Here is a 26,182-nt window from a genome sequence, read left to right on the forward strand (position 1 = left end):
GGAAAGAATGAATGGGGCCATGTATCGTGATATTTTGAGTGAAAACCTCCTTCCATCAGCAAGGGCATTGGAGATGTGCCTGGCTCTTTCAGCATGACAATGATCCCAAACACACCACCCGGGCAACGAAGGAGTGGCTTTGTAAGAAGCATTTCAAGGTCCTGGAGTGGCCTAGCCAGTCTCCAGATCTCAACCCCATAGAAAATCTTTGGAGGGAGTTGAAAGTCCGTGTTGCCCAGCAACAACCCCAAAACATCACTGCTCTAGAGGAGTGTGTATGTGACAAATAAAATTGGATTTGATTTGATTTGATTAAATGCCCTGGCAAAAAATGAGTTTGGTAAAAAAATACTTTTTACATTTTTTATTTCACCTTTATTTAACCAGGTAGGCTATTTGAGAACAAGTTCTCCTTTACAACTGTGACCTGGCCAAGATGAAGCAAAGCAGTGCGACACAAACAACACAGAGTTACGCATGAAATAAACAAACATACAGTCAATAACAATAGAGAAAAAAGTCGATATACAGTGTGTGCAAATTATGTAAGATAAGGGAGGTAAGGCAATAAATAGGTCATAGTGGCAAAATAATTACAATTTAGCAATTCAACACTGGAGTGACAGATGTGCAGAAGATGAATGTGCAAGTAGAGATACTGGGGTACAAAGGAACAGAAACAAAAATAACAGTATGGGGATGAGGTAGTTGGATGGGCTATTTACAGGTGGGCTATGTTCCTTTCCGAGCCCCCTTTTCCTCTTTATCTCCTCTTTCTCTTGGCGCGTGATGTAGGTCATCTGAGACCAGTAGTTGTAGATCTGTGAGCTGCTCTGACAGCTGGTGCTTAAAGTTAGTGAGGGAGATATGGGTCTCCAGCTTCAGTGATTTTTGCAATTCGTTCCAGTCATTGGCAGCAGAGAACTGTAAGGAAAGGCGGCCAAAGGAGGGATTGGCTTTGGGGTGACCAGTGAAATATACCTGCTGGAGCACGTGCTACGGATGGGTGCTGCTATGGTGACCAGTGAGATGAGATAAGGCAGGGCTATACCTAGCAATGTAATGGTTTTCTAGGTGTGGTGAAGGAGAGTCGGACCAAAACGCAGCGTGTAGATTACGATTAATGTTTAATGAAGAAAACACACTAAACACAAACACTACAAAACAATAAACGTAACGAAAACCAAAACAGCCTAAACTGGTGCAAACTAACACTAGCCAGTAAAAAGACACTAAGGACAATCACCCACAAAACAACCAAAGAATATGGCTGCCTAAATATGGTTCCCAATCAGAGACAACGATAGACAGCTGCCTCTGATTGAGAACCACTCCAGACAGCCATAGACTCTGCTAGATCACCCCACTAGCCACAATCCCATTATATACCAAAACCCCAAGACAAAACACACCACAATATAAAAACCCCATGCCACACCCTGGCCTGACCCAATACATAAAGATAAACACAAAATACTTCGACCAGGGTGTGACAAGCAAAGACTTATAGATGACCTGGAGCCAGTGGGTTTGGCAACGAATATGAAGCGAGGGCCAGCCAACGAGAGCATACAGGTCGCAGTGGTGAGTAGTATATGGGCTTTGGTGGCAAAACGGATGGCACTGTAATAGACTGCATCCAATTTGCTGGGTAGAGTGTTGGAGGCTATGTTATAAATGACATCGCAGAAGTCAAGGATCGGTCGGGTAGTCCGATTTCAAGGGGTATGTTTGGCAGCATGAGTGAAGGATGCTTTGTTGTGAAATAGGAAGCCGATTCTAGATTTAATTTTGGATTGAAGATGCTTAATGTGAGTCTGGAAGGAGAGTTTGCAGTCTAACCAGACACCAAGGTATTTGTAGTTGTCCACATATTCTAAGTCAGAACCGTCCAGAGTAGTGATGCTGGAAGGGCGGGCAGGTGCGGGCAGCGATCGGTTGAAGAGCATGCATTTAGTTTTACTTGCATTTAAGAGCAGTTGGAGGCCACGGAAGGAGAGTTGTAATGGCATTGAAGTTCATCACCCAATGTGATACGGAATCGCTATTATTTTCAATTTTAGAACACATTCAAGAACCTCCAGAAGCTAACCAGCTAATTAGCTACAAGTTATTTAGTCATTGTTAGCCACTGCTAGCGGATTTTACCTTCTGCAAAGATACCAGCCCTGTTTTTAGCCACCATAATTTGCAAATAAATTCATAAAAAATCCTACAACGTGATTTTCTGGATTTTTTTTCTTCTCATTTTGTCTGTCATAGTTGAAGTGTACCTATGATGAAAATTACAGGCCTCTCTCAACTTTTTAAGTGGGAGAACTTGCACAATTGGTGGCTGATTAAATACTTTTTTGCCCCACTGTATATAGACTCTTTTTTTTCTCTCTCTCTGTGTTATTGACTTGTCTGTGTTGTTGTCTGTTCACACTGCTATGCTTTATCTTGGCCAGGTCGCAGTTGTAAATGAGAACTTGTTCTCAACTAGCCTACCTGGTTAAATAAAGGTGAAATAAAATTAATATAAAATTGATGTATACAGAGAAAAGAGTCGGCCCGAGAATTTAACCCTGTGGCACCCCCATAGAGACTGCCAGAGGTCCGGACAACAGGCCCTCCGATTTGACACACTGAACTCTGTCTGAGATGTCTGTCTGACATTCCACTAGCCATACCATTATATAACAGCATCATGGCACAATGTGACTGTACCGCACACAGACCCCTCAACCCATTTCCCCACACACACACTCACTCACGCACACAATATCACAAGTACCCTCACCCCATACACACTCGACCCCGACCCCCCCCCCACCACTAAACACACACACACAGACTCTCAATGGTGTCTTCATAGTACTCAGTAGCACCCGCAGTGCATGGCACTATTTTGTGGTCGCTGGTTGAATGGAGGGGCTGTGTATGAATGCAACCTCTATCTTCTGGTCTGGTTTGAGAAAAAGCTTCATCCTTATTCATCAAATAACATTACTGTCAGTGTTGTGTTTTATTCTACAATGTTTTCATTTGAAGGGCACATAAACTGAGTATACCAAACATTAGTAGTATTTACCTAATATTGAGTTCCACAGGGATGCTGGCCCATGTTGACTACAATGCTTTCCACAATTGTCTCAAGTTGGCTAGATGTCCTTTGGGTGGTGGACCATTCTTGATACACACGGGAAGCTACTGAGCATGAAAAACCCAGCAGCGTTGCAGTTCTTGCAACATACCGGTGCGCCTGGCACCTACTACAATACCCCGTTCAAAGGCACTTAAATCTTTTGTCTTGCCTGTTCACCCTCTGAATGGCACACATATACAATGGAATGGCATCAAACTATGTGATTCCCCAGCCCAGCAGATCAGGTGGCGTTTCATCATTCTAACCCAGTTGTAGTCCTGTGTGTCTGACAGTGGCTCTAAATCATTCTAGAAGGTTCCGGTACCAGGGGACTCTGGGTCACGCTGCTGTATATACTTCTCCAAACCCTGTGTGTGTGTATGTGTGTTCATTTCACACCAAACACAAGCTGCATGCCACAGCACTGAGCCACAGCCCCTAATACACACACAGATGGGCAGAGTGTACCAGTCCTCAGGGTGCGTGTGCATGTGTGTTGTCAAGGTACATGCAAAATAACCCTCATTTACATACTCGGTGGAAGCACGCCAGTTTATACCTCTTTCACCATCCCCCTTTCACCATTTCCCTCTCATCCCACCTTTATCTTTCACCTTTTTCTTTGTCTCTCATTCAGTCACTTTGCTTCAATAATTGAGAAGCCATGTAAGATGGTGTCACCATGAGGATCGTAGCATGACTCTTCCCCAAATATCCCCACATTGTGTTATGAGAGACTTCTGTGTCCTTGAAAATATGGTCCACATCATGTATTTTAGTCTGCCCCCTGCTGATGACATCATAATGGCCACCAAGCAAGGACAAATGTGATATGTCTGCTATCTAAATATTTTAATAATTTAAAATGTTTTATCTATATATTCCTTAAACAGTAGGTTCAGTAGTGTGGAGGTTAACTCTATTCCCTCCCTTGGTATTGCAGTTCATAGGCAGGACTAGTGTAGTAGATGGTTAACTCTATTCCCTCCCTTGGTATTGTAGTTCATAGGCAGGTCTAGTGTAGTGATGGTTAACTCTATTCCCTCCCTTGGTATTGTAGTTCATAGGCAGGACTAGTGTAGTGATGGTTAACTCTATTCCCTCCCTTGGTATTGTAGTTCATAGGCAGGACTAGTGTAGTGATGGTTAACTCTATTCCCTCCCTTGGTATTGTAGTTCATAGGCAGGACTAGTGTAGTGATGGTTAACTCTATTCCCTCCCTTGGTATTGTAGTTCATAGGCAGGACTAGTGTAGTGATGGTTAACTCTATTCCCTCCACCCTTGGCATCTGTGCATGTTTAATACAGATCAACGTTGTTTTGAGACTAGTCAACATTCAGCCCTGGAGGATTTGGGTGAGTGCAAGTAAGTGTGTGTGTGTGTGTGTGTGTGTGTGTGTGTGTGTGTGTGTGTGTGTGTGTAGTTCATGCTGTGTGCCTGTCCTAATCCAGGCACTTGTCATCTCCCGTGTCAACATTGTTGGCTGCCCTGTGTGGCCGCAGCCCGTCTGGTGTTCAACCTTCCCAAGTTCTCTTCGTGCTCCTCCGTTCTCTCCACTGGCTCAGTAGTAGAGTACAGCATGGCTTGCCTCGCGTAACTTTCAATGGAGCACAGTGAATGAACACAGCAGAAACGGAGAGAGGGATAGAGAGACAGACACAGCAGGTGCAGAGAGAGGGATAGAGAGACCGAGAGAGACAGAGACACAGCAGGTGCAGAGAGAGGGATAGAGAGACAGACACAGCAGGTGCAGAGAGAGAGGGATCCCCTTTCACCAGAGACAGATCACCTTTATCAGGTCAGAGTCACTTTGAGGGATAGATGAGACAGACACAGCAGGTGCAGAGAGAGAGGGATAGAGATCATGACAGACACAGCAGGTGCAGAGAGAGAGATATGTCTGCTATAGAGAGACAGAGACACAGCAGGTGCAGAGAGAGGTTAACTCTATTCCCTCCCTTGGTATTGTAGGGATAGAGAGACAGACACAGCAGGTGCAGAGAGAGAGGGATAGAGAGACAGACACAGCAGGTGCAGAGAGAGAGGGATAGAGAGACAGAGACACAGCAGGTGCAGAGAGAGAGGGATAGAGAGACAGACACAGCAGGTGCAGAGAGGGATAGAGAGACAGAGACACAGCAGGTGCAGAGAGAGAGGGATAGAGAGACAGACACAGCAGGTGCAGAGAGAGAGGGATAGAGAGACAGACACAGCAGGTGCAGAGAGAGAGGGATAGAGAGACAGACACAGCAGGTGCAGAGAGAGGGATAGAGAGACAGACACAGCAGGTGCAGAGAGAGGGATAGAGAGACAGACACAGCAGGTGCAGAGAGAGAGGGATAGAGAGACAGACACAGCAGGTGCAGAGAGAGAGGGATAGAGAGACAGACACAGCAGGTGCAGAGAGAGAGGGATAGAGAGACAGACACAGCAGGTGCAGAGAGAGAGGGATAGAGAGACAGAGACACAGCAGGTGCAGAGAGAGAGGGATAGAGAGACAGAGACACAGCAGGTGCAGAGAGAGTGATAGAGAGACAGACACAGCAGGTGCAGAGAGAGAGGGATAGAGAGACAGACACAGCAGGTGCAGAGAGAGAGGGATAGAGAGACAGACACAGCAGGTGCGGAGAGAGAGACAGAGACACAGCAGGTGCAGAGAGAGAGGGATAGAGAGACAGAGACACAGCAGGTGCAGAGAGAGGGATAGAGAGACAGAGACACAGCAGGTGCAGAGAGAGAGGGATAGAGAGACAGAGACACATCAGGTGCAGATAGAGAGGGATAGAGAGACAGAGACACAGCAGGTGCAGAGAGAGAGGGATAGAGAGACAGAGACACAGCAGGTGCAGAGAGAGGGATAGAGAGACAGACACAGCAGGTGCAGAGAGAGAGGGATAGAGAGACAGAGACACAGCAGGTGCAGAGAGAGGGATAGAGAGACAGACACAGCAGGTGCAGAGAGGGATAGAGAGACCGAGAGAGACAGAGACACAAAGAGGGATAGAGAGACAGAGACACAGCAGGTGCAGAGAGAGAGGGATAGAGAGACCGAGAGAGACAGAGACACAGCAGGCACAGAGAGAGAGGGATAGAGAGACAGAGACACAGCAGGTGCAGAGAGAGAGGGATAGAGAGACAGAGACACAGCAGGTGCAGAGAGAGAGGGATAGAGAGACAGAGACACAGCAGGTGCAGAGAGAGGGATAGAGAGACAGACACAGCAGGTGCAGAGAGAGAGGGATAGAGAGACAGAGACACAGCAGGTGCAGAGAGAGAGGGATAGAGAGACAGAGACACAGCAGGTGCAGAGAGAGGGATAGAGAGACAGACACAGCAGGTGCAGAGAGGGATAGAGAGACAGAGACACAAAGAGGGATAGAGAGACAGAGACACAGCAGGCACAGAGTGAGAGGGATAGAGAGACAGAGACACAGCAGGCACAGCCATGTTTCTCAAATGTCACATTTTGAAGTTGTTCCAAACGTCAAATTTCTATGTGTTTAGGGTTAAGTGTAGGCATTAACTTTCTTTAATTCAAATGTTCAAAATAAAGAATACAACTGAACACACACAAAATAAACACTAAATTCTACTTCTTGGTTCCCTAAACCCCACTCAGCAGTCATGTCATCATGTTTCCTCTATGTGCCCTCTACATATCCACTCCTCTTTCTGCCCCTCCTCTTCCTCCCTTCCTCCTGCCCTTGCTAGAGAGGGAGGGAGGGAGGAGGCAGGGGCTTCTCTAGCTAAAAACTGCATGGATACAAGGGGGGGGCTGTGGAGAGAAGCAGGAGGGAGGCGGTCTTTGTTGTTGTAGCTTAGAACCCGTCAGTGTATCAGAAGAGATTGGCCCGGTACTGAATCAGCAAGTCACTATGTCAGGGGATGTGTGCGTGTGCACACCTGAGTTTTGTTACTTGTATGTGTTTTTGTGCGTGTGTGTTTTTTTTGTTTGTGAGTGTTGGTTGGTGGAGGATGGGATGGCAGTGCTCTATCCTGTCTGTCTGAGCTTGGAGAACCACACCCTCTCAGATTTCTGCTCCCTAAACTCAACGTTCAACTCCATGGATACGCTGCCTGTTGGGGAGGAGCAGGGATGGAAGAGTCCAGCACTGAATTTAAAACGGAGTTAAAGACATGGCACACAGTAACTCAATGGGTGGTTGTTAGTGTTTTTCTCAAATTACAACTTCAATAGCAATAATAATAACTTAATAAAAAACATAATAAAACAATTAACTTTAATAGCTATTCAGTTTTGTTATAAGAAAATAAATGGAGTTTAATTTATAATTTGATGTTTGTGTATTTGAATTAGACAGAATGTTCAGTCTCCATTGTGACAATGTCAGCATGGAAGGTGTCATGTCTAGGGTCCTGTGTTTTGGACAATCATCTTCAACCATCCTCAGACAATTTGTTACATTTTTGGTGTAATTCAAATTTCTGGGAAAGGCTTCAAATAAAGGTTCAAATCTAGGTCATGTGACATGGTAACCCAAAACACAGGGGCTGTGTTCCAAACACGTAAAAGACACACCCTCCTCCACTTACCCTCGCCTTATGCCCTTGGGGGAATCCCCGCGGCTATCTTTTCCATCGGTCCAAACAATTAGCCAAGTAAGCAAAGTTGGCAACGTAAGCCCCTCAGCCCAGCTCTGTTCACTCCGGGGCCTGAAACGCCCCATAATTCAATTCGCGATGATTGTACATCCGCTAAGAAAAGTCAGCCAAAACTTAGAACCAACATTTAATATGGAGAAGTCAACATACAAGTGTAAGTGAAAACTAATGTAAATAAGTCAGACATTTTGCTACTAATACACATGACGGCACAAACACGTATGGTAAAAGTCATGTTTTTGTTTGGTTAGCTTTTAGAAACGTTAGCTAGCGCGTACAACTTTCCCTGACATCGCAATATAATCATTTTCGATATACCTGATATTGTCAGATGGCTTGTATTCGATGTCTGCGGAGGTGTTGTCTTCTAGCCAAGATATGAAATGCAATCATAATGGACTGTAGAGCATATAAAGCACACACAACAGCTACCGGTGGTTCCATGATGACTGACAACACAACAGCTACCGGTGGTTCCATGATGACTGACAACACAACAGCTACCGGTGGTTCCATGATGACTGACAACACAACAGCTACCGGTGGTTCCATGATGACTGACAACACAACAGCTACCGGTGGTTCCATGATGACTGACAACACAACAGCTACCGGTGGTTCCATGATGACTGACAACACAACAGCTACCGGTGGTTCCATGATGAATGACAACACAACAGCTACCGGTGGTTCCATGATGACTGACAACACAACAGCTACCGGTGGTTCCATGATGACTGACAACACAACAGCTACCGGTGGTTCCATGATGACTGACAACACAACAGCTACCGGTGGTTCCATGATGACTGACAACACAACAGCTACCGGTGGTTCCATGATGACTGACAACACAACCGCTGCCGGTGGTTCCATGATGACTGACAACACAACCGCTACATGATGACTGACAACACAACAGCTACCGGTGGTTCCATGATGACTGACAACACAACAGCTACCGGCGGTTCCATGATGACTGACAACACAACAGCTACCGGTGGTTACATGATGACTGACAACACAACAGCTACCGGTGGTTCCATGATGACTGACAACACAACAGCTACCGGTGGTTCCATGATGACTGACAACACAACCGCTCCATGATGACTGACAACACAACAGCTACCGGTGGTTTCATGATGACTGACAACACAACAGCTACCGGCGGTTCCATGATGACTGACAACATAACAGCTACCGGTGGTTCCATGATGACTGACAACACAACCGCTCCATGATGACTGACAACACAACAGCTACCGGCGGTTCCACGATGACTGACAACACAACAGCTACCGGTGGTTACATGATGACTGACAACACAACAGCTACCGGTGGTTCCACGATGACTGACAACACAACAGCTACCGGTGGTTCCATGATGACTGACAACACAACAGCTACCGGTGGTTCCATGATGACTGACAACACAACAGCTACCGGTGGTTCCATGATGACTGACAACACAACAGCTACCGGTGGTTCCATGATGACTGACAACACAACAGCTACCGGTGGTTCCATGATGACTGACAACACAACAGCTACCGGTGGTTCCATGATGAATGACAACACAACAGCTACCGGTGGTTCCATGATGACTGACAACACAACAGCTACCGGTGGTTCCATGATGACTGACAACACAACAGCTACCGGTGGTTCCATGATGAATGACAACACAACCGTGGGACTGATGAATTTCGGGCAAGGGCAGTCCATTTAAAATGTATTCATTCCTCCCTCACCCCTTGCCCTGCAAGTGTCAACTCATCAGACGTCATGATTCATCATCAGAAGTGTCCACTTAACTTGAAGCCTGAGGGGAGAGGGTGTGTCTTTTAAGTGTTTGTAATGCAGCCATGGCCCAAGTCAACTGTGCCATCAGTTTCACAGTGTACTATTTCTGATCATGTGTCCACAGTGAGTGTTTGTGTATTTTCAGTTCTTCAGAGCATCTGGGATAGTATATGTGTGTCTTTAGGCAGACATATTTTAATTTGGTACCTCATCTGATGTAGGTGTGTGTGTGTGTGTATCCAGTATCCTCCTCCAGACTACTAGGATGTAACTTGTACAGTATATGTACAGTATTAACACTTTTGACTTGCCTCCTTCGATCCCCCTCTGAGAGGATAACGCCCCCCACACACACACCTCAATCAGATTAGGTAGAAATATGTATGCATCCAGCACATCCATCAGTGCAGTGTTATGTAACTGTACAATGGACATAGTAGATTTCATGTTAATGTCATGTAGTAAACAAGCACATAGATTATGTAGTAGAGGAAACAGACCAGGCAGCAGCTGGGAGGAGGATAACCCCCCCCCTCAGATTACTGAGGCTCAGTCTAATAACAAGTCCCATTTCCTACTTCCTGTTTTTTTCTTTCTCTCTCTCTCTCTCTCTCTCTCTCTCTCTCTCTCTCTCTCTCTCTCTCTCTCTCTCTCTCTCTCTCTCTCTCTCTCTCTCTCTCTCTCTCTCTCTCTCTCTCTCTCTCTCTCTCTCTCTCTCTCTCTCTCTCTCTCTCTCTCTCTCTCTCTCTCTCTCTCTGAAATGTACAAGCTCTAAATCCACACCCCCATATCGAGTCACATCTGCCCCCTCACTGCTGTAAACTACCCAACACACCAACCCAACACACCAACACACACTAACCCAACACACCAACACACACTAACCCAACACACTCTAACCCAACATACCAACACACACTAACCCAACACACTCTAACCCAACATACCAACTCACTCTAACCCAACACACCAACACACACTAACCCAACACACTCTAACCCAACATACCAACTCACTCTAACCCAACACACCAACACACACTAACCCAACACACTCTAACCCAACATACCAACTCACTCTAACCCAGCATACCAACACACTCTAACCCAGCATACCAACACACTCTAACCCAGCATACCAACACACTCTAACACAGCATACCAACACACTAACACAGCATACCAACACTCTTACCCAACACACCAACACACACTAACCCAACACACCAACACACTCTAACCCAACACACTCTAACCCAACATACCAACTCACTCTAACCCAGCATACCAACACACTCTAACCCAGCATACCAACACACTCTAACCCAACATACCAACTCACTCTAACCCAGCATACCAACACACTCTAACCCAACATACCAACTCACTCTAACCCAGCATACCAACACACTCTAACCCAACATACCAACACACTCTAACCCAGCATACCAACACACTCCAACCCAACACACTCTAACCAACATACCAACACACTAACCCAACACACTCTAACCCAACATACCAACACACTCTAACCCAGCATACCAACACACTAACCCAACACACTCTAACCCAACATACCAACACCCATGCATACACACATAACAGAGAACTAAAGAAATTCATCTTCAAAAGTGTCATTTATTAAAATATTTTATTTTTGTATCATCAATGTAAAAAGTACTCCGAAGAGTAACACAGAGTGACAGCAGAGTAAGAGTGAGAAACAGAGAAAGTGAGAGAAAGTAAGAGGGGGAGAGAAAGGGATGAACAGATATGAGAGAAAGGGATGAACAGATATGAGAGAAAGGGATGAACAGATATGAGAGAAAGGGATGAACAGATATGAGAGAAAGGGATGAACAGATATGAGAGAAAGGGATGAACAGATGAGAGAGAAAGGGAGGAGAGCAAAAGTAGTAGAATGTGGCAGAGAGGGAGGGAGGAGTAGAGAGGGGAGGAGGATAGAGAGGGGAGGAGGGAGGGTGGAGGAGTAGAGAGGGGAGGAGGATAGAGAGGGGAGGAGGATAGAGAGGGGGAGGAAGGAGGAGTAGAAGGGGAGGAGGGAGGGTGGAGGAGTAGAGAGGGGAGGAGGATAGAGAGGGGGAGGAAGGAGGAGTAGAAGGGGAGGAGGGAGGGTGGAGGAGTAGAGAGGGGAGGAGGATAGAGAGGGGAGGAAGGAAGAGTAGAAGGGGAGGAGGGAGGGTGGAGGAGTAGAGAGGGGAGGAGGATAGAGAGGGGAGGAAGGAGGAGTAGAAGGGGAGGAGGGAGGGTGGAGGAGTAGAGAGGGGGAGGAAGGAGGAGTAGAAGGGGAGGAGGGAGGGTGGAGGAGTAGAGAGGGGAGGAGGATAGAGAGGGGAGGAAGGAGGAGTAGAAGGGGAGGAGGGAGGGTGGAGGAGTAGAGAGGGGAGGAGGATAGAGAGGGGGAGGAAGGAGGAGTAGAAGTAGGGAGGGAGGGTGGATGAGTAGAGAGGGGAGGAGGATAGAGAGGGGGAGGAAGGAAGAGTAGAAGGGGAGGAGGGAGGGTGGAGGAGTAGAGGGGAGGAGGATAGAGAGGGGAGGAAGGAGGAGTAGAAGGGGAGGAGGGAGGGTGGAGGAGTAGAGAGGGGAGGAGGATAGAGAGGGGGAGGAAGGAGGAGTAGAAGGGGAGGAGGGAGGGTGGAGGAGTAGAGAGGGGAGGAGGATAGAGAGGGGGAGGAAGGAAGAGTAGAAGGGGAGGAGGGAGGGTGGAGGAGTAGAGAGGGAGGAGGATAGAGAGGGGGAGGAAGGAGGAGTAGAAGGGGAGGAGGGAGGGTGGAGGAGTAGAGAGGAGGATAGGAGGGGGAGGAAGGAGGAGTAGAAGGGGAGGAGGGAGGGTGGAGGAGTAGAGAGGGGAGGAGGATAGAGAGGGGGAGGAAGGAGGAGTAGAAGGGGAGGAGGGAGGGTGGAGGAGTAGAGAGGGAGGAGGATAGAGAGGGGGAGGAAGGAGGAGTAGAAGTAGAGGAGGGAGGGTGGATGAGTAGAGAGGGGAGGAGGATAGAGAGGGGGAGGAAGGAAGAGTAGAAGGGGAGGAGGGAGGGTGGAGGAGTAGAGGGGAGGAGGATAGAGAGGGGAGGAAGGAGGAGTAGAAGGGGAGGAGGGAGGGTGGAGGAGTAGAGAGGGGAGGAGGATAGAGAGGGGGAGGAAGGAGGAGTAGAAGGGGAGGAGGGAGGGTGGAGGAGTAGAGAGGGAGGAAGATAGAGAGGGGAAGGAAGGAGAAGTAGAAGGGGAGGAGGGAGGGTGGAGGAGGATAGAGAGGGGAGGAAGGAGGAGTAGAAGGGGAGGAGGGAGGATGGAGGAGTAGAGAGGGAGGAGGATAGAGAGGGGGAGGAAGGAGGAGTAGAAGGGGAGGAGGGAGGGTGGAGGAGGAGGGGAGGAGGAAGGAGGAGTAGAAGGGGAGGAGGATAGAGAGGGGGAGGAAGGAAGAGTAGAAGGGGAGGAGGGAGGGTGGAGGAGTAGAGAGGGGAGGAGGGAGGGTGGAGGAGTGGAGAGGGGAGGAGGATAGAGAGTGGGAGGAGTAGAGGGGGTGAGTACAGCATCTACTAAGATATAAAAAGGCAGTTGAAATAAACAAGACATATTATTTCTGACCAATCAGCGGTGGTCTCTGCAGTAGAAAACATACATGGAAAAGAGATCACAAAAAATCTGTGCAATCAGTTTCTCTGTCACAAAATAGCTGTATAAAAAAACACAAGTAGGTAGAAGTGGCCCTTAACCACAGGCCCGGGGTCAGGTGTGTTTTCAAACCCTAATGATAAACGTTAGGATTGGGGGTAGGAAAAATCTGATCATAGACCTGTGATTAAGAGCAACTTATACCTCAAGCATAAAAACATCCCCCAGCCACAAGTAAAGACAGTAGGTAGGTAACATGGAGGCTACCAGTGATTGTGTGTTCAGTTGTGGCTCTCCTTGGAGAAAGCTATAGGGAGTATGGATGCAACCATATGAACTTGTTTTAGCAGTGCTTTACTGGAAGCTCTACATATAAACAGTTGATTAAGTATAAGTAAACTCTTTGTAAACCCTGTATTATGTATTTCCTCTGGAGCTCAGTTGGTAGAGCATGGTGCTTGCAATGCCAGGACAGTGGGTTTGATTCCAGGGACCACCCATATGTAAAAATGTATGCACGCATGACTGTAAGTCGCTTTGGATAAAACGTCTGCTGAATGGCATATATAATTATGTTTCATTAGTAAATACATGTGTATTAATGATTTGTTATGAGGAATATTTCAATCATGTTTTAGTCCTATTATGTATAGCAGCTTACGATGATGGTCTCCCTTTTAGCTCTGATCCTCACGTTTTTTTAAAGTTTGACGAGCGCCAAGAAGCACACAGGAGATCGCAAGCACTGATCATATCCTCCAGTCAGACCTACATAATCAACTATAAAATACACCCCGGAGAAGAGGCAACTGGCAATCTAAAAACGGAAATAAATTAGCTACTGTCGTTAGTTCATAGAAGACTATGATGTATATGTATAGAATACTATTGTGTTGTACACATGACCACTGTACAGGTTGGAGTAGAGGTTGCCTTGCTGTTGTGGGATCTGTTGGTAGCTAGTTTTGCCCAACAGACCCCTGGAAGCCAGATAAGAGATTGAAGGCAGGAATTAGGCGTTGTGTACTGTGTTATCCGACTGATTGTGCACTGTGCTATTAAGAAAGACAAGCAAATTATCAAAATGCAGTAGAAAATGCTTTGAAAGAATAAAATGCTTTGTTGTTTTGTACACATCCTATTTGGTAAAGGCACAATAGTCCAAAAATCCAATCATCCCCCCAAAAAATTTTGTCCCATCATAACAGTAAAAACCACAAACAAACCGCTGTACAGCAACTTTCCCAAGAGCATCAGTCAACCAATCGGTCAACCAATTGTAAGTTCAAAGAGCGAGAAACACAGCTGCCAATTAATAAATAAAGGTAATAAATAAATGCAGCGTTGTCAAGTGAACATGTGAATAAATAAACAGCATTTCTGTCTGTCTCTGTCTGTCTGTGAGTGGACTCTTCTCTCAGGGTGTCTTTAGAGTCTCTCACTGAGCCATTTAAAGGATTAAGTTGTCCCTAGAAGCTGATCTAAGGTCTGTTTGGTATTCTATCCCCTACCGGTTAGGCCATTGAAATGTGATTTACTGTTTACCGGATAACCCGCTTCACATTTCTCCACACAGAATAAAACCCAGTTGTGGTTCATTCGTTTCAGTCATAATCGATCTTCACCCAAAACACCTTGCATCCGTCTTCATAAACAGATTGTGTCATGTTGATGGATTGACATGGAATAGATTCTAAACCTCTTTAGACTTCAGTAGAGGTCCCTGCCACGTCCTCTTACATGTTATTCAGCTCTAGAGGTCATTCAGGAGTCTAATGATTATTCCTCACTTCTATCCATAATGCTTCGGTCTATTGAACTGTCTATCTGCAGTTATTCAGCTCTAGAGGTCATTCAGTAGTCTAATGATTATTCCTCACCTCTATCCGTAATGCCTCTGTCTATTGAACTGTCTGTCTGCTGTTATTCAGCTCTAGAGGTCATTCAGTAGTCTAATGATTATTCCTCACTTCTAACTGTAATGCCTCTGTCTATTGAACTGTCTGTCTGCTGTTATTCACTGGAAGCATCATCTCTGAGGAGATTCCAGGAATATCATTCCAGGAATATAACTATCCTTATTCACCTGTCCTTCTAACCATCCTCTCCTCGTCACCTCTCACCTCCTTGCCTCCAACCACCTGAATCCCAAATATTCCTAAGCCAACAGTGTTTCGATTAAGTTTGCATAGTAGCATTTACCTTTTCTTAAGTGGAGTAAGAGAGTATATCATTCGGTCAATCAGAAATCCAATATTCTATAAACAAGTGATGGGCTATAAGAGGTGCTTACCAACCTTCCAATCTACAACCACAATTTGTGCAAAAAAATCTGATTTATGGAACTGTGATTATGATTCACAAGGACACATTCTGTCCTCATGTAGTAATAACTGTAGTCTCTCAGATATCATTTTCATGGTCCTAATTGCGTTTAGGGAGTTGCAAAAGATCCATCATTAAGGAAACACATCAGCACCTAAAACCATGGCTGCAGTCCAAATTCTAATTAGAGTGTGATGATCGGAGGCAACGTCCTTAGTGGAAATATTGGAGTTGAGCTTAAAAACAACCAACCCACAGCTATTCATGTATCTAGCAAGCTAACGTAGCTAGCTAGCAACAGTTCTCCATAGCTGGCTAGCTACAGTTCTCCATAGCTGGCTAGCAACAGTTCTCCATAGTGGCTAGCAACAGTTCTCCATAGTGGCTAGCTACAGTTCTCCATAGCTGGCTAGCTACAGTTCTCCATAGCTGGCTAGCAACAGTTCTCCATAGCTGGCAAGCTACAGTTATCCATAGCTGGCTAGCAACAGTTATCCATAGCTGGCTAGCTACAGTTCTCCATTGCTGGCAAGCTACAGTTCTCCGTAGCTGGCTAGCTACAGTTCTCCGTAGCTGACAAGCTACAGTTCTCCGTAGCTGGCTAGCTACAGTTCTCCGTAGCTGACAAGCTACAGTTCTCCGTAGCTGACAAGCTACAGTTCTCCGTAGCTGACAAGCTACAGTTCTCCGTAGCTGGCTAGCTACAGTTCTCCGTAGCTGGCTTGCTACAGTTCTCCGTAGCTGGCTAGCTACAGTTCTCCGTAGCTGGCTAGCTAGTTTTATAGTTTGGTCATTTATTGCAATACATTTCAGAATTCCCAAAAATGTTTATGAAGCTAGCTAGGTTTTATAGGCTCCTCACTACGAGACTAAGCCAATTTGGCAACGCTAAAATCAATGTCATATATACAGTGGGGCAAAAAAGTATTTAGTCAGCCACCAATTGTGCAAGTTCTCCCACTTAAAAAGACGAGAGGCCTGTAATTTTCATTATAGGTACACTTCAACTATGACAGACAAAATGAGAAAAAAAATCCAGAAAATCACATTGTAGGATTTTTAATGAATTTTTTGCAAATTATGGTGGAAAATAAGTATTTGGTCAGTAACAAAAGTTTCTCAATACTTTGTTATATACCCTTTGTTGGCAATGACAGAGGTCAAACGTTTTCTGTAAGTCTTCACAAGGTTTTCACACACTGTTGCTGGTATTTTGGCCCATTCCTCCATGCAGATCTCCTCTAGAGCAGTGATGTTTTGGGGCTGTTGCTGGGCAACACGGACTTTCAACTCCCTCCAAAGATTTTCTATGGGGTTGAGATCTGGAGACTGGCTAGGCCAATCCAGGACCTTGAAATGCTTCTTACGAAGCCACTCCTTCGTTACCCGGGCGGTGTGTTTGGGATCATTGTCATGCTGAAAGACCCAGCCACGTTTCATCTTCAATGCCCTTGCTGATGGAAGGAGGTTTTCACTCAAAATCTCACGATACATGGCCCCATTCATTCTTTCCTTTACACGGATCAGTCGTCCTGGTCCCTTTGCAGAAAAACAGCCCCAAAGCATGATGTTTCCACCCCAATGCTTCACAGTAGGTATGGTGTTCTTTGGATGCAACTCAGTATTCTTTGTCCTCCAAACATGACGAGTTGAGTTTTTACCAAAACGTTGTATTTTGATTTCATCTGATCATATGACATTCTCCCAATCTTCTTCTGGATCATCCAAATGCTCTCTAGCAAACTTCAGACGGGCCTGGAAATGTACTGGCTTAAGCTGGGGGACAAGCCTGGCACTGCAGGATTTGAGTCCCTGGCGGCATAGTGTGTTACTGATAGTAGGCTTTGTTACTTTGGTCCCAGCTCTCTGCAGGTCATTCACTAGGTCCCTCCGTGTGGTTCTGAGATTTTTGCTCACCGTTCTTGTGATCATTTTGACCCCACGGTGTGAGATCTTGCGTGGTGCCCCAGACTGAGGGAGATTATCAGTGGTCTTGTATGTCTTCCATTTCCTAATAATTGCTCCCACAATTGATTTCTTCAAACCAAGCTGCTTACCTATTGCAGATTCAGTCTTCCCAGCCTGGTGCAGGTCTACAATTTTGTTTCTGGTGTCCTTTGACAGCTCTTTGGTCTTGGCCATAGTGGAGTTTGGAGTGTGACTGTTTGAGGTTGTGGACAGGTGTCTTTTATACTGATAACAAGTTCAAACAGGTCCCATTAATACAGATAACAAGTGGAGGACAGAGGAGCCTCTTAAAGAAGAAGTTACAGGTCTGTGAGAGCCAGAAATCTTGCTTGTTTGTAGGTGACCAAATACTTATTTTCCACAATTTGCAAATAAATTCATTAAAAATCCTACAATGTGATTTTCTGGATTTTTTTTCTAATTTTGTCTGTCATAGTTGAAGTGTACCTATGATGAAAATTACAGGTCTCATCTTTTTAAGTGGGAGAACTTGCAGAATTGGTGGCTGACTAAATACTTTTTTACCCCAGAATCATAATTTTGTCTGACAGGCCGAAAATGCAGCCGTGGTGAGTGACGTGACATTCGCGGCCACCGGAGTATGATACATGACTACAATTTGCATTGAATTGTGGGTCATATAAACCCCACAAGCGACCAAAGTTCTTCACTCGCTTCCTCAAGCTAAATCGAGGGCCGAGGGGGCAACGTTAGTGAATTGGACCTCCACTTAAGATGGCAATCAAACTGCATCCGGTTTCAAAGGGGATTCCCCCAAGGGAGAGTGGCTAGTGCGAGGGCTGAGGGCTGAGGGGCTAAACATAAAGTGTTTGCACTGCAGCCCATTTCTACCCCTGACTCTCCCTATCACAGCAGCTTTAGCATGTTGACGTAGTCACACTAGCCTGCTGGGCGGAGTGTGCTCAGTGCATCAGGTCTATAAAGGGGCGGGGTTAACCCTGCTCTTACACTCCCCCCTTTTCAAAGGCTTTGCCGTGATTGAATGAGCCTGGACCCGACACTGACAGGTCTTTACGGTCTTTTTCCCAGTCTTCCCGGCAACAGGCTGGCTTTGGCACCCGATTGGCTGCTGCTGGCTTTGGAGGTTGTTGAAGGGCGTGGTGGAAGAGATTACGCTGTCCTGCATGGCTGGACCGCCCCTGGTGGTGGGAGGTGGCATGACAGGCAGCAGCTGTTTCCCCTCCATTGGTTTCCAGGGAGAAAGGATGGGCACTACAAGGACCGAGGTGGGACCGGGCTCAGAACAGAGCCCTGCTTTGTTGCTTGATGACTCTCCCTCTCTCTCTGTGCTGTCCTCATCTTCCTGTCTCTCATTCTCTTGGTTGCTGGTGGGGTCCTGGGGGTGTGGGGGTACCCCTGAAGTTGCCGAGGGGACGTCTCCCCCCTCCTTCCCCCTCTCCTCTCCTCCACCGACGTTGAGCCTTTTAAAGAGTACAGGAGGGGGGGTGTCAGAGTCTGTGTCTGACCAACTCAGTATGCGCTTCTGGAGGGAGACAGAGAGAATGTTGTCAGCCACAACTTATCAACATATTATTGTGTGTGTGTGTGTGTGTGTGTGTGTGTGTGTGTGTGTGTGTGTGTGTGTGTGTGTGTGTGTGTGTGTGTGTGTGTGTGTGTGTGTGTGTGTGTGTGTGTGTGTGTGTGTGTGTGTGTGTGTGTGTGCGTGTTTGTTCTCACCTTCACAGGGATGTGCGACTGGTCTCTGTGCCTGTGTGGGGGGGTGCTGCTGGGGCTGTCCCGGGGGGATAGGTGAGGGGGGAAGAGGGTAGGGGCGGTAGGTGGGGCAAAGGGGGACACCTGTGGAAACCACATCTTCAGCATCGTCTCCACCTGGAGAAGAGTGTTCATATACTTTTCCCTACAGAAGTGGAGATAGAGGGAGGAGAGAATGGAGAGAGAGAGAGAGAGGATTATAAGGTTTAGAAAACAACCCTTCTAAGACTAGCATGGACATTAACATTCCTGTTCTCATCTACTAAACACAGATCCAGACTAAATCCACTTCTCTCTCTAAACATTCAACCTGGACTACTTATTAAGAAAGCTCTCTTTTTCTGCTGTTGTGACAGAATGCTGAAACTGAGTAGTGCAGGGTTGAGTCCAGTATGCACATAAACAGGTGTGTGTGTGTGTGTGTGTGTGTGTGTGTGTGTGTGTGTGTGTGTGTGTGTGTGTGTGTGTGTGTGTGTGTGTGTGTGTGTGTGTGTGTGTGTGTGTGTGTGTGTGTGTGTGTGTGTGTGTGTGTGTGTGTGTGTGTGTGGCCGTACCCGATGCTGGGTCTCCGTAAGACCCCTACGATCCTCTGGATGCGGTCCATGGCTGCACTCTGCTGGAAACTACTCAGACCTGTCAATCAAATACACAATCCTCCAATCAGCATTCACTGTAACACTGTCTGACATGCTACAGTCAACACACACACACACAGACACGAGACACACACACCAATACACCTACAGATGAAAACTACAGACACAGTAGCTGCAAACTAGATCCATACAGACTAGATCAATACAGGCTGCAGCATCACACACCAGTGTAGGAGAATGGTGCTTACCACGGTCAAATCGTCCCCCCTTCAGTCCATTCAGCAGCTCCAGTAGGGGCCTTACAAACCCCTGCAGCTCAGCACACTGGGAGGGAGAGAGAGGGAGAGAGATGATTATTATTAATGGGGTACAGTACTGTGTCTTCCATCCCAATCCCTTCATCTCTCTCTGACATTCACCTTCTGGGCAAAGAGCAGATCTCCCTCTGTCTTCTCTCTCTCTGTCTCGCTTGTTCTCTGTCTCTCAGCTGTGACCCTGGGGTGACCTCCAATAACCCCTGAACCCCGTGACTCCTCCTCCTCGCGGTCAGTGAAGCCGTCACACGCCCACTGGGACTCGGGACTCTCTGCCCCGGCACTCCCGTTGCCCCTGACCATGCCCCCAGTGCCGAGGATGACGGCGGGGGAGCGTTCAGACAGGAAGACGTCAGTGTCATCCTCCGCCTGCTCAGAGTGGTTGAACAGGTAGCTGTCACTGGAGCTCAGCGAATCAACAGAGGGCTGGGAGGAAGTGCTGCCCTGTGATTGCATCACTGTGTGATTGGAGAGAGAGGGGGGAAGGGGGAGAGGCGAGAGAGCAGGGGGGAGTGGGATAAACAGAGAAAAGATTTAGAATAACTGCCAAGTAACAAAATGTGTCCTTTATGACAACAGCCAAAAGACATTGTATATTCAACGGAGAGAAAGAAAAATCCAACCCATATTTGTTTATTTATGTTTCCTTTTGTACTTTAACTATTTGCACATAATATGACATTTCAAATGTCTTTTATTATTTTTGAACTTTTGTTAGTAATGTTTACTGGTATTTTTTTTCCATTGTTCATTTCACTTTTGTTTATTATCTATTTCTGTCATGTTTCTACGTAAAGTCTGAGAAGTGCTCTTTTCATGTCTCCTCCGTTACTTTTCTCGGTTCCGTTATTTCCGCTGAAGGCATTCAGATGGATTCCGCTAAGGTCCAAGCTGTCAGTGATTGGCCCGTTCCAAGGTCACGTGTCGAGTTGCAGCGCTTTTAGGTTTCGCTAATTTCTATCGGCGTTTCATTCGTAATTTCGGTCAAGTTGCTGCCCCTCTCACAGCTCTTACTTCTGTCAAGACGTGTTTTAAGTGGTCCGGTTCCGCCCAGGGAGCTTTTGATCTTCTAAAAGAACGTTTTACGTCCGCTCCTATCCTCGTTACTCCTGACGTCACTAGACAATTCATTGTCGAGGTTGACGCTTCAGAGGTAGGCGTGGGAGCCATTCTATCCCAGCGCTTCCAGTCTGACGATAAGGTTCATCCTTGCGCTTATTTTTCTCATCGCCTGTCGCCATCTGAGCGCAACTATGATGTGGGTAACCGTGAACTGCTCGCCATCCGCTTAGCCCTAGGCGAATGGCGACAGTGGTTGGAGGGGGCGACCGTTCCTTTTGTCGTTTGGACAGACCATAAGAACCTTGAGTACATCCGTTCTGCCAAACGACTTAATGCCCGTCAAGCTCGTTGGGCGTTGTTTTTCGCTCGTTTCGAGTTTGTGATTTCTTACCGTCCGGGTAGCAAGAACACCAAGCCTGATGCCTTATCCCGTCTGTTTAGTTCTTCTGTGGCTTCTACTGATCCCGAGGGGATTCTTCCTTATGGGCGTGTTGTCGGGTTAACAGTCTGGGGAATTGAAAGACAGGTTAAGCAAGCACTCACGCACACTGCGTCGCCGCGCGCTTGTCCTAGTAACCTCCTTTTCGTTCCTGTTTCCACTCGTCTGGCTGTTCTTCAGTGGGCTCACTCTGCCAAGTTAGCTGGTCATCCCGGTGTTCGAGGCACTCTTGCGTCTATTCGCCAGCGCTTTTGGTGGCCGACTCAGGAGCGTGACACGCGCCGTTTCGTGGCTGCTTGTTCGGACTGCGCGCAGACTAAGTCGGGTAACTCTCCTCCTGCCGGTCGTCTCAGACCGCTCCCCATTCCTTCTCGACCATGGTCTCACATCGCCCTAGACTTCATTACCGGTCTGCCTTTGTCTGCGGGGAAGACTGTGATTCTTACGGTTGTCGATAGGTTCTCTAAGGCGGCACATTTCATTCCCCTCGCTAAACTTCCTTCCGCTAAGGAGACGGCACAAATCATTATCGAGAATGTATTCAGAATTCATGGCCTCCCGTTAGACGCCGTTTCAGACAGAGGCCCGCAATTCACGTCACAGTTTTGGAGGGAGTTCTGTCGTTTGATTGGTGCGTCCGTCAGTCTCTCTTCCGGGTTTCATCCCCAGTCTAACGGTCAAGCAGAGAGGGCCAATCAGACGATTGGTCGCATACTACGCAGCCTTTCTTTCAGAAACCCTGCGTCTTGGGCAGAACAGCTCCCCTGGGCAGAATACGCTCACAACTCGCTTCCTTCGTCTGCTACCGGGTTATCTCCGTTTCAGAGTAGTCTGGGTTACCAGCCTCCTCTGTTCTCATCCCAGCTTGCCGAGTCCAGCGTTCCCTCCGCTCAAGCGTTTGTCCAACGTTGTGAGCGCACCTGGAGGAGGGTGAGGTCTGCACTTTGCCGTTACAGGGCACAGACTGTGAGAGCCGCCAATAAACGCAGGATTAAGAGTCCAAGGTATTGTTGCGGCCAGAGAGTGTGGCTTTCCACTCGCAACCTTCCTCTTACGACAGCTTCTCGTAAGTTGACTCCGCGGTTCATTGGTCCGTTCCGTGTCTCCCAGGTCGTCAATCCTGTCGCTGTGCGACTGCTTCTTCCGCGACATCTTCGTCGCGTCCATCCTGTCTTCCATGTCTCCTGTGTTAAGCCCTTTCTTCGCACCCCCGTTCGTCTTCCCTCCCCCTCCCGTCCTTGTCGAGAGCGCACCTATTTACAAGGTACATAAGATCATGGACATGCGTTCTCGGGGACGGGGTCACCAATACTTAGTGGATTGGGAGGGTTACGGTCCTGAGGAGAGGAGTTGGGTTCCGTCTCGGGACGTGCTGGACCGTTCACTCATTGATGATTTCCTCCGTTGCCGCCAGGATTCCTCCTCGAGTGCGCCAGGAGGCGCTCGGTGAGTGGGGGGTACTGTCATGTTTTGTCATTTATTATCTTGTCTTGTCCCTGTGCTTCCCATTCTATTCGTTTCCCTCTGCTGGTCTTATTAGGTTCTTTCCCTCTTTCTATCCCTCTCTCTCCCCTCCCTCTCTCACTCTCTCGCTCTCTCTTCTCTCTATCGTTCCGTTCCTGCTCCCAGCTGTTCCTATTCCCCTAATCAATCATTTAGTCTTCCCACACCTGTTCCCGATCCTTTCCCCTGATTAGAGTCCCTATTTCTTCCTTTGTGTTCCGTTCCTGTCCTGTCGGTTCCTTGTCTAGAATTCACCGTGCTGTGTTTGTGTATCGCCCTGTCGTCACCTGCATGACAATTTCACTTGTTTTGGCAATGTAAACATATGTTTCCCATGCCAATAAAGTCCTTCAATTGAAATTGAATTGAAAGAGGAAGAGCAACATTGCTGTGGAAATTGCTATAGGGGAGACATTTTTTTAATCCTACAACCCCAAAATAATAACAGCAATTCAAAATGGTGGGTCTACCAGTGGCCTAGTTAAACATGATGTGGAGCGTGACTGGGGGTATGCAGTAGGCACACAATGGCAGTGCATGTCTGGCTCCCATTGAGGGCGAGGAGATGGGGAAAGAGAGAGTGAAACGCGAGGGGGAAGGGTGTGAGTAGAATAAGCAGTAGTAGAATCCAATAAGGCAGGCTGGGTCTCTCTCTCTCCTCCTCGGCCTCCAGGGTTCTCTCTCGCTCCTTCTCTCCATCCCCCCTCACTCTGATTCACTCACTATACCACCCCCCTCCTCTGTTTTTCTGTCTGCCTCCCATCTCTTCCTCCCCTCTAACCCCCTCCTCTGTAGACAGTACCCCCCCCCCCTCTCTATTCTAGGAGTCCCTGTTGGTTTGTGACCTCAGACTACATTAAAGAGGGGTAACATGAGCACACCAGTCTCTCCACACAGGGTCTAACGCCCACCACCCAAAAATACACACTTTCGTATATATACACCCTCCACGCACACAAATGTACACACACACAACATACCGTTTAACACACCCCACACACACACTGATAAAGTCTCGCCAAGCACATTCTGCTGGAGAGCAAACCCCCAGTGACAATAGTCCCTCTGCAATGTACACACACAAACAAACACACACACACACACACAGACACACAGACTTATTCATTAACTTCACTGTTTAATAGTCTGTCATAGAAGTTGTGATTTTTATAACTACACACACACGTGTAGTTGTGTATTTTATTCCGCTTGATTTTTAATGATATATTTTTAACTCTGCATTGTTGGGAAAGACTCGTAAGCATTTCACGGTAAAGTCTACACACTTCATATTCGGCACATGTGACAAATACAATTTGTTTTGATTACACACACACACTTATTAATTCACGTCACTGTTTAATAGTCTGACACAGAAGACCACAGTACACTTGGGTAATATAATTGTAACAATCCTAAAATCGATTATAACAGATTGATTATAACTATAGTGGCTCTTTCCTGGGACTTGTGCTTTCCCAATTACGCCTATCATTTGGATGGACTTTGTGGGAATGTAAAGATGAATGTCTGGATGCATGCCAATATTATGTAATACAAAGACGTAACATGGACCAACCCACTGCATCATATGAGCCAAAACTCATACACTCCTCAGCTTTCTTTCGGTGTGTGTGTGTGTGTGTGTGTGTGTGGTGTGTGTGTGTGGGTGTGTGGGTGTGTGTGTGTGTGTGTGTGTGTGTGTGTGTGTGTGTGTGTGTGTGTGTGTGTGTGTGTGTGTGTGTGTGTGTGTGTGTGTGTGTGTGTGGGTGTGGGTGTGTGTGTGTTGGCCCGGCCCCGTGTAGGTATGTAGGCTGCAGGGGAATTTGACTGTGTCTCAGGTGGTGTGTTTGAGGAACGTGATCATGACAAACACAAACATTACAACTGACACAAATGACACTCAGCACAATAATTATACTTATAACGGACACTGACAAATGTAATATATTATGTTAAAGTCTGACGTTGACAAAGGTCTAGCAATTGTTCCATGCTTTTAGAATGAACGCTGGCCTACAGCTCTATAACACTGTATTACATCTACCATCAACGATGTAACAAACCAGGAGTAGCCTACACTAAACACAACGGACGTCATTAAGGAAACATTGTATCATGTCTCTGGTATAGTCTATCACAGTCAATTCCGTAAACCGCGCAGGAATGTAGCAATGTAACATTTTAAAGAGAACTCTCACCTGAAATATTGCAACAAAATAACAGCAGTAGAACCGGCCACGGTTGCCAGAAACGGCCTTGATAACGTCTATCTCTGTAACCCACTTGCCGATATTTATCTCACACTCGTTGGAACATCAGGTCGGCAGTCTCCTTCCTCTCACGATCACCGGACTTTCATTGGTTTGCCTCTTTGCTAGTTCTTTCTATCTCCACGGTTTACGATCTTCAACATGTGCACGGATACACGTGCCCACATTTGTTCGTGCCCTATTGGTTGTTCGTCTGAAGTTACAAACTCCATTGGTGGATCCATGCAGCCAGTGAATTCTTTACTGCCTGCTGATTGGTTGGTCAGCGGGGCACTCAAAGCCCCGCCCATGCATGTGGGGCTCGTGGTTCGGGCTGAGCGGGTAGTCTACTCGTGCCTCAGTCTACTACGGCTGAGCGGTGTAAACACAAGCACGCCTTTTTAGGCCTGTAAAGTTATTGTAATGAATGCCTCGAACAAAAATGAGATATACTGTATAAAATATTTAGGATAGAGGCGTAGGCCAATATGCTGACTAATTTGTACCTGATGGTCTAGTCCTAAGTGCTATATTAAGCAGGCCTATAACTCTGAATAAATTAGTGGGCTAAGGGTTCTCTCATGGACATGAGAAGTGCGCACGTGAATGCGCGGCACCATTCAAGGTCACCCCTCACACTGAGTCTGGAACAGAGTTCTGTTCTCATCGTTCTGATCTAGAGAAACACACAAACCACAAGTCATTATCAACGTGTGAAATAGGCTACCTCAGGAACAGAGAGGAGAATGAAGATTATATTGATATAGTTATTATGGGCTGCTGCAGCCAGTATGTG

At 46.9% G+C, this 26,182-nt stretch overlaps 1 protein-coding gene and 1 long non-coding RNA gene across 2 annotated transcripts; both read right to left on the minus strand.

Moving 5' to 3' along the window:
* Positions 1-14,217: 14,217 nt before the first annotated feature.
* On the minus strand, positions 14,218-16,545 carry LOC124005278. The gene is made up of 2 exons (XR_006833597.1): positions 15,164-16,545; positions 14,218-15,073 (listed from the first exon to the last, which is right to left on the minus strand). It is a non-coding gene; the product is annotated as an uncharacterized LOC124005278 (long non-coding RNA).
* A 1,365-nt stretch (positions 16,546-17,910) lies between these two features.
* Positions 17,911-25,532, minus strand: LOC124005821. The gene is made up of 6 exons (XM_046315396.1): positions 25,336-25,532; positions 20,236-20,588; positions 20,065-20,140; positions 19,775-19,853; positions 19,185-19,365; positions 17,911-18,990 (listed from the first exon to the last, which is right to left on the minus strand). The coding sequence occupies exons 2-6, from the start codon at positions 20,584-20,586 to the stop codon at positions 18,424-18,426; spliced, it is 1,254 nt and encodes a 417-aa protein (XP_046171352.1). The 5' UTR covers positions 20,587-20,588; positions 25,336-25,532; the 3' UTR covers positions 17,911-18,423.
* Positions 25,533-26,182: the final 650 nt, after the last annotated feature.

The sequence above is a fragment of the Oncorhynchus gorbuscha genome, linkage group LG19, assembly GCF_021184085.1.
Source record: "Oncorhynchus gorbuscha isolate QuinsamMale2020 ecotype Even-year linkage group LG19, OgorEven_v1.0, whole genome shotgun sequence".
NCBI lineage: Eukaryota > Metazoa > Chordata > Actinopteri > Salmoniformes > Salmonidae > Oncorhynchus > Oncorhynchus gorbuscha.

What these genes read in the sequence shown, in the direction of transcription:
- LOC124005821 (XM_046315396.1), bottom strand. Translation starts at nt 20,586, where the DNA reads ATGCAATCACAGGGCAGCACTTCCTCCCAGCCCTCTGTTGATTCGCTG. An exon ending in ATCTGCTCTTTGCCCAGAAG is followed by an intron (nt 20,141 to 20,235) that starts GTGAATGTCAGA and finishes TCTCCCTCCCAG; the next exon opens with TGTGCTGAGCTGCAGGGGTT. An exon ending in TTACGGAGACCCAGCATCGG is followed by an intron (nt 19,366 to 19,774) that starts GTACGGCCACAC and finishes CCACTTCTGTAG; the next exon opens with GGAAAAGTATATGAACACTC.